The sequence below is a fragment of the Dromiciops gliroides genome, chromosome 3 (assembly GCF_019393635.1).
Source record: "Dromiciops gliroides isolate mDroGli1 chromosome 3, mDroGli1.pri, whole genome shotgun sequence".
In the NCBI taxonomy this organism is placed as follows: domain Eukaryota; kingdom Metazoa; phylum Chordata; class Mammalia; order Microbiotheria; family Microbiotheriidae; genus Dromiciops; species Dromiciops gliroides.
Window position 1 is genome coordinate 644,093,012 of NC_057863.1, and position 12,708 is coordinate 644,105,719.

Consider the following 12,708-nt stretch of genomic DNA (forward strand, 5'->3'; position numbering starts at 1 on the left):
CGGGTCCCCAGCAGCTTCACCCAGGGACTTTTGGGTCTCCATTCATGCCTTTGTCCACCATGCCACGCACTGGTAAGCAGACCCTCCTGACTTGTCCCATCAAGGAACCTGGTCCCCTGCCCTTTGCCATCTCCACCTTCCTGGCACCATCGCCAGGCCCAGATACACACAGACCAGACCCCCCGCCCACCCCCCCCAGGTTCCTTTATATTCCTTCTTTATTGGCTCTCATTGTATAATACAAATCTGTAGGTTTAGATACAAAAAAAAAATCTGGAGATAAAAGATAGAAAAGTCCAGGCGTTGATGGGCGCAGCCCCGGTGCCCGCCAGGCATCCATTCCCTACTCCCCTCTTCCCTCGGTGGCGGGCACAGAAGTGAGGTAACTGAGCATCTTTCCCCACCCCGCCCAGGCTCAGAGCAGGCCCTGTATTCCTTCACCTCTTCCCCTCCCTCACCCCCAGCCCTGGGCAAGAGAAGAGGGGTAGGTCTGGATGTCCCCTGGGCATTGGCAGTGGCAATGGGGTGGGCTGGGGGGGAGCCCCTTGTCTTGTGCTCAGGCATGGAGCCCAGGGGCAGCCATCTCTTCCCCTCACACACCTACCCCTCCACCCCAGGCCAGGGGAGCCAGTTTACTGGTGAAGGGAGTAAGGGGAGGAGAGACACACAGCCCCATTTCCCCCAAGGGCATCAGAAGAGAAGGGGGAGGGCAGTGCTAGGCCAATTCTGTGTTCTAAGGGGCAGTGACGTGGGTCCATCCCTGAATTACAGCTCCCTTCACCACCCACGACCCGGATATGAACTCTTCCCTTTGGACAAAGGTGGGGAGAAGGGACAAGAGAGGTTAAGAATGGGAGGCACGGCCCCAGAGGGCAAGGAGCTGGGCAGATGGAGGGGGGACATGGACAGAGATTCTCGGGCTGGAGAGAAGGGTGCTCACAGGCTTAGGCCTCCCCCCCAGGCTACAGTTCAATCTCAAAAGTCTTATGGAGGTCTCCGGAAAAAGGGTTTGGTGGCCGCTCAGGCTGGGGCTTCCCTTCCAGTGCGGCCCACTGAGCCTCGAAGGGGTCCGCCTCTGGGGCTGGGGCTGGCCCGGGTTCAGGGGGCCAGGGGGCCCCATTGGGTCGAGGGGGTGGTGGCGGGGGGCAGGGGGCAGCCTTCCCAGCCAGGGCCACAGGCTGGAGCTGGGTGGCTGAGGGGGCGGCAGCGGAGCAGAAAGCATTGGCAACCATTTGGGAAGGTGTGATACCCACCACGGGCACCCGGGGCACTGGTTGGTAACCCAGGCCTGGGTAGGTGGGCACGAAGGCAGGCTGCATGTGTGGGGCGGGCAGGAAAACTGCCATGGGGGCGGGAGCAGCGGGGAAGGGCTGGAGAGCCGGTGGCAAGGAGGCAGGTGCAGCAGGTGGCCTGGGCCCTGGCAGACCCTGCTGCTGCTGCTGCTGCTGCTGCTGCTGCTGTTGCTGCTGCTGCTGCTGCTGCTGCTGCTGCGCTTTGGCCACCTGGGCCACCTCCTCTAACCAGCGCTCAGCCTCTGAAGGTGTCCTCTTGTGCCCAGGGGCTGGTGCGGGCAGCCCTGGCTCACTCCAGGTGGAGGTTCCTAGGGAAGGAGGGATGAAGGCAGACGGGCACAGGGGGCAAGCATCAGCGGCACCTCCCTGCCCCACCCCAGGTGACATTGAGGCCTTACCTGGGGCTGAGGGCTGGGGCCCTGGTAAAGGGGCTCCTGCATTGGCAAAGGAGGAGCTGATCTGGGAGCACAGAGCATTGATGCCGTCACTGTCACTGGCCCCTGGGGGCTCCATCTCTAGCACTGGGAGGGAGGCACAGTCAGAGAATTAGTTATAGATCCCCTTCTGGGTGGCAGGCATTGTGCCAGGCTGGGATACAGACAAAAATGAAGCAAAGACCATGGTAGATAGAAGGGGGAGCAAATGGATTCCTTGTGTCCCCAAGAGACAGCCATGCCTCAGTTTCCTCTTTTGTGGAATGAGCTTCAGTCTGGCAATCAGGGGAATGAGGTGCTAAGCTCTGTTCTTTGCCTGCTCTGGACCTCTATTTCCTCATTCCTGCAGAGAGGGTGGGGTTGGCCTTGGCAAGCTCTAAGCTTCCTTCCCACCTCTTGACATTCCCTTTTCTAAGGGCATTCCTAGTTCTGACATCCCATGTTCTAAGATACCTCCCAGCTCTGATATTCCCTGTTCTAAAGGCCCTCCCAGCTCTGACATTCCCTGTTCTAAAGGCCTTCCCAGCTCTGACATTCACTGTTCTAAGGGCATTCCTAGTTCTGACATTCCATGTTCTAAGATACCTCCCAGCTCTGACATTCCCTATTCTAAAGGCCCTCCCAGCTTTGACATTCCCTGTTCTAAAGGCCCTCCCAGCTCTGACATGCCCTGTTCTAAGGGCATTCCTAGTTCTGACATTCTATGTTCTAAGGCCCCTCCCAGCTCTGACATTCCCTGTTCTAAAGGCCCTCTGGTTCTCAGTTCTAGGGATCCTCTTGACCCTGACAGCCTCTTCCCTTGAACTCTTTGCTTTACTGCACATCTGTGCTTCATGTCCACTGCTCTCTGCCTTCCATGAGGACCAACTGGATTGCCCCTCCCCCCATGTCTACTCTATTCCCTGTCTAATGCATCTGCCAGTGGAAAGAGCCCTAGGTCTGGAATCAGAAAATCTAGATTTCTGCCACCTCTGATTGGGCATTTTGCTGTTGTCCAGTTGTTTTTCAGTCATGTCCAACTCTCTGTCACTCCATTTGGGGTTTTCTTGACAAAGGTACTGGAATTTCCTTCTCCAGCTCATTTGACAGATGAGGAAATTGAGGCAAACAGGGTTAAGTGACTCACCCAGGGTTACACAGCTAGGAAGTGTCTGAGACCAGATTTGAACTCAGGTCTTCCTCACTCCAAGTCTGGCACTCTATCCACTTTGCCACCTAGCTAACTTGACTGGGCATACAGTTCATTTAACTTCTCTAAGCCTCGGTTTCCTCACGTATAAAATGAGGGCTTTAATTAGATGATCTCTTGCAGTCTTTAAATCTATGATTCTTTGATCATCTGGTCTATTCCATTAATCCCAACTTGTGTCCCTTCTGTGCCCATCCCAGTGGATGCCTGTCTATATGCCCCACCATACCCCTTGGTCCCTCTCAGCCTATGCATCTTCCTGGCTTCCTGTCCATATATCTCCCCCCCCCCCCACACTTCACTGCTGTTCAGCTTCTCTCTCTCACCACCGCCCAGACCCTGTGCCCAGCCCAGTGCCCCTCCCCGCCCCACAGTTCCTTCTCACCTGTGCCCTTCACCTGGAAGTCAGTGCGCCGCTGCAGGGTGGAGGGCAGCTCATTGAGCCTCAATGACAGCTGCCTTTTGAAGGGGGAGTTCTTCTGACTGAGGGCGGGGAAACCTCGGAAGGAGCCCTGGCGCACCAGCTGTTCCAGGGGTGCATGGCGCCGGGGGATAGCGGCAGCCGTGGGGCCAAGGGGAGCTGGTCCGGGTGCACCTGCTTCTCCCTTCTCCCCAGGTGATGTGGCCGCAGGGGTTGGGGACATGTGACCTGGCTGGGCAGGGCCTGGGGCGGGCACGGCAGGCACAGCAGCTGCCTCTGCTATGGGGGGCATGAGGCAGAGGGGAGTCGGGGTGATCATACTGCCAGTGCCCCCTGAGACTCTGCTTAAGAAGACCCCCCCACATGCTTATCTCCCTGTCTCTCACCTCTCCCAATGTCCCCTGGCAGGAAGGCCCCAAGGTTCTCCCTCCCACTGACCGCCTCTGACCCATGCCCGCAGAAAGGCCACCCCAGGGGCCCCCAGGATTCCTGGCTCATCTCCCAGCCCAGGCCGCCCACCTTTCTTCTTCTCTGGGAGCTGGCGCTCAGTGGGCCGGTTCCCCCCGGTGAGGCGGAAGGAGCCCTCCCGGGCAAAGCTGGTGCGGCTGGCATCAAAGGCAGCTGTGACCCCACACTCCTTCTCCCTCCTCTGTTTCCTTTCCAGGCAGGCAGCAAAAGCACACCCTACAGCATGGCTCAGCCGCTCACCCTGCAGGGGAAAACCAGGTTCAGGAGAGCCCACAGTGGCCTAATGGGAGCTGGACAGGGCCTCTGCAGCCCCCACTACATCCAACCCAGCCCCCACTGCCAAATTATAAGCCAGAGCCCACAAAGCCTTTTCTACCCACAAGGCAGCCTGGGAGACACCTCCGGTGGTTACCAAGGTTTTCCTTCAATTGAGCCAAAATCAGCCTCCTTCCCCTGCCCACCCATTGCTCTAGTTCTTCCTTCCCTTTAAGACCAGGCAAAACCAGTCTCTGTTTCACCCGAGCCTTGGATTCCCTGAACAAAAGAGTCGTGGGGGACGTGCCCCCAACCCTCTCTTCCCTTAGATAAACAGTGAATTCTATTCACTGATCCTCAGGAGGCCTGGGCTTGGGGCTGTGAACCATGCTGCCCACCCTCCTCCTGCTGTCCTCCAGACTGCCTGGATCCCCTCTAGAGTGGTTCCTTGGCACTGAATGCCAAACTGCAAGCATGTCCAGAAGCCAGGCCTCTTGGAATGCTGCTGACTTGGGTGGCGTCTGTAGTCTGGATGAGTCTGCAAACTGCGGTCCAACCATATCCCAGCCATATCGAACTTCGGAAATGGATATTGGGAAATCCAATGGAGGACTTGATATTGATGCTTTTTTTGGTGCTGGGGGGTGGGGGTGGGGCTGAGGGAAAGGTAAGGGGGAGAGTGAAGGGTTCAAACGCTGCCTCTGAGATTGGTTACCTTTGTGACCTTAGACCAAATTCCTTTCCCTCCCTAGGCCTGTTTCCTCTTCTGTTAAATGAGGGGATTGGAGGCAGCTAGGTGGCGCAGAGGATAAAGCACTGGCCCTGGATTCAGGAGGATCTGAGTTCAAATTCAGCCTCAGACACTTGACATTTACTAGCTGTGTGACCCTGGGCAAGTCACTTAATCCTCATTGCCCCCCACAAAAATAAATAAATAAATAAATAAATCTATTGCTACCATTTAAAAAAAATGAGGGGATTAGACTCAGTGGCCTCCCAAGGTTCCTTCCAGCTCTAGGACTATCTATACAACCTTGGGCGAGTTCCCTCTTTGGGCCTCAGTTTATCCTATCTGAATAATGAAGAAGTTGAATGGGACCTTGGGAAGGACTTCATGTCTCAGGGAGGAATCTGGGGTATAGGGTCTGTGCCCTGCTCAGTGGGGTCAGCTGGGGGTTCTGACATTCAGGGCTTTTTTTTTTTTTTTTGCCTGCCACTCAAGTCCTTCTGCTAACTGTCCCTGGTCTGTTTCCCAGGCTTGTCTCCTTACTGCTCTCTCCTCTACACCCTCTTCCTTTCAGTCAAATTGGAATTTTGCTCCCCGAAAGAGCACTGTGTGTTCCTATCTTGGCCTGCACTGTTCCCTATGGCCTGCCAGGAATGTTACACACTCCGGCCCCCCCCCCCATCCCCCCAACCTTGGCTGGCCAAATCCTTTAAAAAGCAACTCAAATACAAGCACAGATTCTGAGCAAGAAGGACCTCACAGGCCACTGAGTCCAATCCCACTTTACAGATGAGGAAACTGAGGTGCCTGAGGCAAGGTTAGCATGCAGGTCTGGAGCTCTAGCCAGGCAGCCAAGGCTGACTCTCTGTAGCCTGCCCCGGGGCCCCCTGGGATCCCCCACCCCAGCCCCCAGGCCTAGCTTCCTGGTACAGTCTGCACCCACAAGATGCTGCTTAGGTCGGAAGCTAGGAAAACCACCTGGGACAAAAAGGAAGCTCCTCCCCCTGCCCCCAAGGACTTGCCATTCTGTTACTGGCAGGGGTGGGGGTGGGGGTGCAGAGAGCATTGAGCACCTGCCAAATGAGTGCATCAATGAGGGGGCAGGGCAGGGAACTCCTGGCGGGGAGAGGCCCTCTGCCAATGCATTCATGGGCATGGAGAGATTAAATGTCTTGCCCAATAGATGTTAGAGTGGGGACTCAGACCCGGGTCTCCCTGCTTCTAAGACCAGCTTGTCTATGTCATGATGCCACACTGTTATTTTCTGTGATACAATATACACATATAAAAATAATATAGCTTATTGTTGTCAGGTGTTTGTCAGTTACGTCTGACTCTCTGTGACCACATTCAGGGTTTTATTGGGAGAAATGCTGGAGTGGTTTGCCATGTCTATCTCCAGTTCATTTTACGGATGAGGAAACTGAGGCAAGCAGGGTGAAGTGACTTGCCCAGGGATGAATAGCTAGTAAATGTCTGAGACTGGATTTGAACTCGAGTCTTTCCTCTGGCTGACCACTATAGATTCTATATGAATATAACAGATTATACACACATATGTGATATAGATTATATGTATATACATCCATATATATCTCATATTCTCATGTTATATTGTATCTCTATATCTCTCTAGCTCTCTCTTTTTCTATCGTAAATAATTGAAAGTGATTAATGTGGAGGAGGGGAAAGAGGAGCGGACTTTGGCAATAGATGGCTCTTGAGCTGAGCTTTGGAGAGACTGAGGGATTCTAGGAATTCGAGGTGGGGAGGGAGCGAGAGCACTCCAGGCACAAGGGAAGGTGAGTGAGGGAAAGGCGAGCTGGCCAGTCCTCCAGACTGGACTGACTTGAGGAGGCTGGGCCCTCGTGGTAGCCCTAAAAGGCCTCCTCCCAGGGAGGAGGTAGGTTTCCACATCAGGTTCCAGGCTTAATGCACAGGATTCCCCTGTGTGCTTTCTCCACTTAAGAAGCCTAGTCACTGTTCCCCATACACCTTTGCCCAGGTGGTCTGGCATGTACTCCCCCTGCTTGCAATTCCTAGTTTGGGGAGGAAGGGAACAAACATTTATTCTTTCCTTTTTTTTTTCTTTTCTTAGTGAGGCAATTGGGGTTAAATGACTTGCCCTGGGTCACACAGCTAGTAAGTGTTAAGTGTCTGAGGCCAGATTTGAACTCAGGTACTCCTGACTCCAGGGCCGGTGCTCTATCCACTGTGCCACCTAGCTGCCCCGGGAACAAACATTTATTAAGCACCTACTATGTGCCAGGCATTGTGCTCAATGCTTTAAAGATATCACTACCTCATTTGATCCTCATAACAACAGTTGAGTAAACTGAGGCAGACAGAGGTCAAATGACTCACATGGCTAGTGTCTGAGGCTGGTTCTGCTGCGTTACCTAGCCATCTCCAAAGCATCCTTCAGTTGCCATCTCCCACACAATGATCTTTTCTGCTCCCCCCTACTCCTTTCCAGTTGTTAATGCCCCTTTTCTCCAGAAATTACTTTGTATAGTCTGTATTGACTTCTCTGTGGATTCACTGAGCGCCTCAAGGTGGCTACCTGGGGACAGGGACTTGTTTTTCCATTTCTGCCCTTCCCTCTAACAGGTAACACAATGCCTTATATATAGTAGGTGCTTAATAAATGTTCAGAAAAATTCAACTGGGATTCTGGGGGGACAAGGTTGGCTTTTTATGGTTCCAGGGTCACTAACCGAGTCTTTGAGTGCCAGGAAACAATGGCAGATCCAACGTCGAGTGGTGCCATCCCGGCAAATGTAGGAGAAGGCTTTGTCCAGGTTCCGGTCGGGGGCGCAGAATGAGACCTTCTCAATGGTCTGGTCCACCAGCAGATCCTAGAAGGAAAGGACAGAGGAAGGATGTTAGGGCTGGAGGAACCTTGGAGCCCTGGACACAGAGCCCTGGAGGAAGAGAGGCCCTTAGAACAGATCTTTTTTTAAGAACTTTTTTTTTTTTTAAGAACAAGTAGAAGAAACTCTTTCTAGAGTGAGAGAGTCCCTTAGAACATTTTTTTTAGATGACAGAGCTGGAAGGGCCCTCAGTAACCAGAATATAACACCTGTATTTTACAGATGGAGAAATTAAAACCCCCAAGGAGGAAAGAGACTTGCCCAAGGTCACACAGTAAATTGGGGCTGAATTACTTTTTTCTTTAAATCTCTTTCCATTAACCAGACCAGGGAGTCCAGAGAGAGAAGGGTGTAGGAGAAGAGACTGGTATCAGCTGGAGAGACTCGGGGAGCCTCCTGGGCCTGTAGCACCAAAGCCCAAGATGGGGATGAGGATAGAAATGGAGGGGGGAGGGGGATACCTTGGTCTTGTCATCCACCACACGTAGCCCATCTGCTGACACCCACAGCACAGATTTCACGGATTTCCGCCCAGTCTGGGGGGAGGAAAGGGAGACCAGGATGAGGGGAATATTGGGGCTTGGGGGGAGGAGCATGCTGAGCCCTTGGGCACTGTTCTCTCAGCCGGACCCCAGGCCATGCTTCCTCACTCACTCACTAAGCACTTATTAATCACCTACTGGATGCCAAGGGCTCTGCCAGGCCCTGAGGATAAGGACAAAAGTGAGATATTCCTGCCCTCAAAGAGCTTACATGACATACCAAAGAGACCACACAAACATATTCGTGTGTACATATGTATGTACATATGTGTGTTTATATATGCACATAGATATGCATATGCATGCATGCATACATGTATACACACACACCTCTTTCTCTATCCATACATGCATACACACAGCTATAAAAAGAATAGCTACAAACTAGCTAGAGATGACAATGGGGGGGAGGCGCCAGGAGCCAGAGCCGGGCAGGAGTTGGGCTGGGGGAGTGTCGGGGACCAGATGGTGACTGACTTCGTCTTTAAAGAAGCCAATAATGCTGATCAGGACTCCTTACTCACCGCCTTCAGTTTCTTCACGGCATCTTCACACACGTGCATGCCCCGGGACTCCTCCACTTCTACGTGACCAAGGTACTAGGGGTGGGGCAGGGAGGAAGAGAGTGAGGATGCAGCAAGAGCCCACTCGGTCGCCCTCTCCCCATTTCTGTCACCTGCCTGTTTATCCTCCCCATAGTCCCCTCCCTCCATCCCCCCTCTCGCCTCTTCCTGTCTCATCATCACCTTCCTCTTCATCCCTCCATCTCTCCTCATGCCCCCCATCTCTCCATGGGCTCGGGAGATAGAGGGCTGGGCTTTGAGCCAGTAAGACGTGGGTTCTAATTCTACCTTGGATTTTAACTAGTTTTATGAGCCCTAGCAGTGGATCAACTGCTTTCAACCTCCCGTTTCCTGTCTCACAAAGCTGCTGTGCGGATCCAATGAGATAATGTATGTCAAATGCTTTGCAAACCTTAATGAGCTATGCGAATGTTGTGTAAAGCAATTTTCCCCATTTCTCTATCCTTTCATCCCTCCTGCTTCTGTTCCTTCATTCCTCATCTCTCCATTCTTATCTCTTCCATCTTTCCTCTCTCCATTTCTTCCGTCCCTATTCCTCCATCCTCCATCTCCATCTCTTCATCCTTTCTGCCTCCTTCCTCCATTCCCATCTCTCCACATTCTCATCTATTTTCTGTCTCTCCCTCCCCCACCCCATCCCTTCATCCTTCATCTCCATCTCTTTATCCCTTCATCCCCATCTCTCCATCCTTAATTCCCCATCTCCCCAGTCTTTTCTCTCTCCATCATCCTTTATTTCTTCATTCCTTCATCTTCCATCTCTTCATCCTTCATCTTATCCTGGACAGAACCTAATCCCGAGCTGCAGATTGTCAAAGCTAACACAGATCCTAGAGTCATCAAGCCCAATTCCTTTGTTTTATATTTGGGGAAACTGAGGTCTAACAGAGAGAGGGGATTTGCCCAGGGCCTGACGCACACACAGAGACCATTGCTTTCCCAACTCCCCTGGGAGTCCACAGCTCTTGCCCTTGCCCAGCCCTTGCCCAACAGATGTTCCCAGAGCCCCACCCTGGTGTTCCCCCACTCTCACCCTGACTGGGAAGCTGCACTTGCCCTTCCGAACGGCATCCTCATCCGCCTGCCACTGGTGCGGGCGGGAAGCCTCAGGGACGTAGGCCGGCTTCCTGCGCCGTAGGCTCTGACGCAGCTTGTTCATGGTGCCAGCGCCGTCTGGGGCAAGGGAGGGTCCTCAGGGTCAGGGGCCAGGGGTGGAGCGGCAGTGTTGGTGAAATGGGGGTGGGGGAGCTTGTGGAATGTATGTGGGTCTTAGTTTTGTGCATGTGGCTTCCTGTGGCTGCATCTGCCCGAGGACCACAGGCTCCTGTCTTGTTTTCCTCCAGAGGAGGCAGCTGAGGGGCTCAGATACCAGCCATCCCTCACTTCCCCTCCTGACTGGGCTTCTCCAAGGAGAATGTGAGCTTTTCCACAGGGGTTCTTTCCCCATAGACTTTGCCTCCCTCCCAGCTCCCTGCTAAGATACCTCCCTCAGTCTCTCTGACCCCGTGGGCTTTCCCCAGTCTCCCTCCCCACCAGACCGTGTTGCACTCACTCACCGGGCTCCGTCCTGAAGGTTTGGGGGGGCCCCAGGGCCAGGCGAGGAGGGGCTGAGGACAAACGATGATTGGCCCTCCTGGGCCTTTCCTGCCCAGACATAGGACCAGGCTGTGAGGACCTGGGGTTCCCCAGATCATGGGGCTCCCCTTGCCTGAAACACACTGATCCCTGCTCCACGCCTCTGACCTTTGGCACAGGACCCCGGAAGGAACCCAGGAGTCCTGCCCCTTCTGCCTTGGCCTGCCTGACTCCTGCCCCAGTCGCTATAGCAACAGTTACCAGGGAAACTATTCCCATGGTTATGAGGCCCCAGGAATGAGGGGGTAGGACTGAAGGGGGGGCTGTACCTTCTGTACCCTCCTAGTTACCCCAGTTACCTCCCAGAGACTCCCCTCTCCACGGGCCTGGCTGACGCGGTCCACTTAGGTTATATCTTAGGGTATGGGCCCAGAAACAAGCATTGTTAAGACTCTTAGGAGAAACGAAGCTTTGGGGGTACAGAGGGAAGGCCTGGGTCCGTTTCAACTAAGACACACCCTGAACCAGCCAGACACTCTCACAGAGGGACAGCCACACACAGACTGGGTGACATAGCTGTAATCACACAGGCACCCACAGTCCCACACAGACAGGCAGGCACACAATTCCCCAGCACACAGACACACTTGGAGGCCTGTATGCTACAAGCACACCAACAGACCACCTTAGCCATTAGGTGCACATGATGTCAGACACACAAACATACAGAGTCCTGCAGGCAGAACAGAGAAGAAATCACAGAAATCTACGATTAGAGCCACAGAGGATACACAATCACATGCTCTCTCTCTCTCTCTCTCTCACACACACACACACACCCATGGAGAGAGCACCATATCCCCAGAAGTACAGATACCATCCCAGCCACACAAGCACACAACTAAAGCCACAGAAGACACACACACAACCTGCAGAGTCACAACCTGTCTCCCTGGCAGACACACACGCACACAGGCACAGATACATACACAAGCACCCACTTTCATGAGGAAGACTTCCCCAATCTATCTCACACAGACACACAGACACACACTGAGGATGATCACACAGATCACACAGGGACAGCAAGAGCCGGCAGAGACATCTGTCCTGCATAGCTGGGTCTGAGGGTAGGGGGCTAGTGACGGTGAAAGTGACAGGTGACAGGGAGACGCCCCCGACCCCCCAACCTCATGGGCCTCTCTAGTCGGGTCGGATCGGACCAGATTGGGGCGGGGGGGGACAGGCCCGCATTGTCCGCGGGCGGGGCCCTCCGGGACTCGCCTCCACAACAGCTGGGCTAAGGCCTTGGACAGCCCGGGTGGGGACAAAGGGGAGGGGGCTGGACGGGGCGGGGGGCGCTGCCCTTGCGGAACCCTCACCCCCACCCCCTCGGAGCCCTCGCAGCAACCTCGTCCCCGGGTCCCCTCATCCCTGGGTTCCCCCATCCCATCCCCACCCATTTCATCTCATCCCATCTCATCCCATCTCATCCCAACCCATCCCATCCCATCCCGGCCCGGCCCCGCCGCGCAGGCCGCTTACTGCGCTCGCTCGGCTCGGCTCGGGGGCTGCCGCTGCACTCCGGGACATCCAGGGGCCCCGGCGCCCCGGCCTCCCGCGGACCCCGGCGGGCCCAGCTCCCCTCCAGCCCCGGCCCGGCCCCCGGACAGCTCTGCAGCAGCGGCGCCGACTGACGGAGTCCGGGCACAGGGACGGAGGCCGGGGGATGGTGGGGGCCGCACACGCACGCGCCTGCTCGGCTCCCGGGAGGATTCCATTGGGGGGGCCACCCCCCCCCCCCGCCCCAGCCCCGACTCCCCCTCACAGCGCCCCCTTCGCCCTCAAAACCCCGCCCCCGTCCCCGCCCATTGGCCCGCCGCCCGCTCCATATGCAAAAGAGAATCTAGCCCTCCCCGCCCGCCACGTCCAAGCCGGCCGCCTGGCCACGCCCCATGCCCCCCACATTGGCCCACTGCCCGCTCAATATCTCCAACAGAGCCCACCTCCCCCTACTGGCCCACCGCCCACTCAGTATGTAAGAGACACCGCCCATTGGCCCACCGCCCGCTCAATATGCAAAACAGCCCCTCCTCCCCCTGCGCTCCCAGGCCCCGCCCGGGGCCGCCCCCCGAAAATATTTGTCAGTAACAGTTGCTTCTCCCAGGCCTTGACCAGCCAATCCCTGGTTTCCGTTCCACGGCGCCCTTTGACTCCAGGACTCCTCAATCCTGGAGCCCACAATAGCTTCTCTTGTCCTTCCTCTAACCCGGAGCCCCCCAACTTGGGGGCGGGAGACCCGAGGGCACATTTTTAGATGGCGGGGTGGACCAGGGTTTTGGGAATCT

General features: G+C 55.2%; 1 protein-coding gene across 1 annotated transcript; it reads right to left on the reverse strand.

The window, feature by feature from the left end:
* Positions 1-206: 206 nt before the first annotated feature.
* Positions 207-12,152, reverse strand: NUMBL (NUMB like endocytic adaptor protein). Its single transcript, XM_043998912.1, has 10 exons — positions 11,906-12,152; positions 10,342-10,429; positions 9,819-9,958; positions 8,726-8,800; positions 8,121-8,195; positions 7,504-7,644; positions 3,856-4,045; positions 3,301-3,615; positions 1,691-1,813; positions 207-1,600 (listed from the first exon to the last, which is right to left on the reverse strand). The coding sequence occupies exons 1-10, from the start codon at positions 11,951-11,953 to the stop codon at positions 963-965; spliced, it is 1,833 nt and encodes a 610-aa protein (XP_043854847.1). The 5' UTR covers positions 11,954-12,152; the 3' UTR covers positions 207-962.
* Between the last annotated feature and the right edge of the window lie 556 nt (positions 12,153-12,708).

Bases quoted from the DNA above. Each gene is read 5' to 3' on its own strand.
- NUMBL (XM_043998912.1), bottom strand. From the start codon at position 11,953: ATGTCCCGGAGTGCAGCGGCAGCCCCCGAGCCGAGCCGAGCGAGCGCA. The intron at 8,801-9,818 runs GTGAGAGTGGGG...CCCCACCCCTAG, and splicing joins AGTGCAGCTTCCCAGTCAGG to TACCTTGGTCACGTAGAAGT. The intron at 4,046-7,503 runs GTTAGTGACCCT...TTTCCCCTGCAG, and splicing joins TCCTGGCACTCAAAGACTCG to GGTGAGCGGCTGAGCCATGC.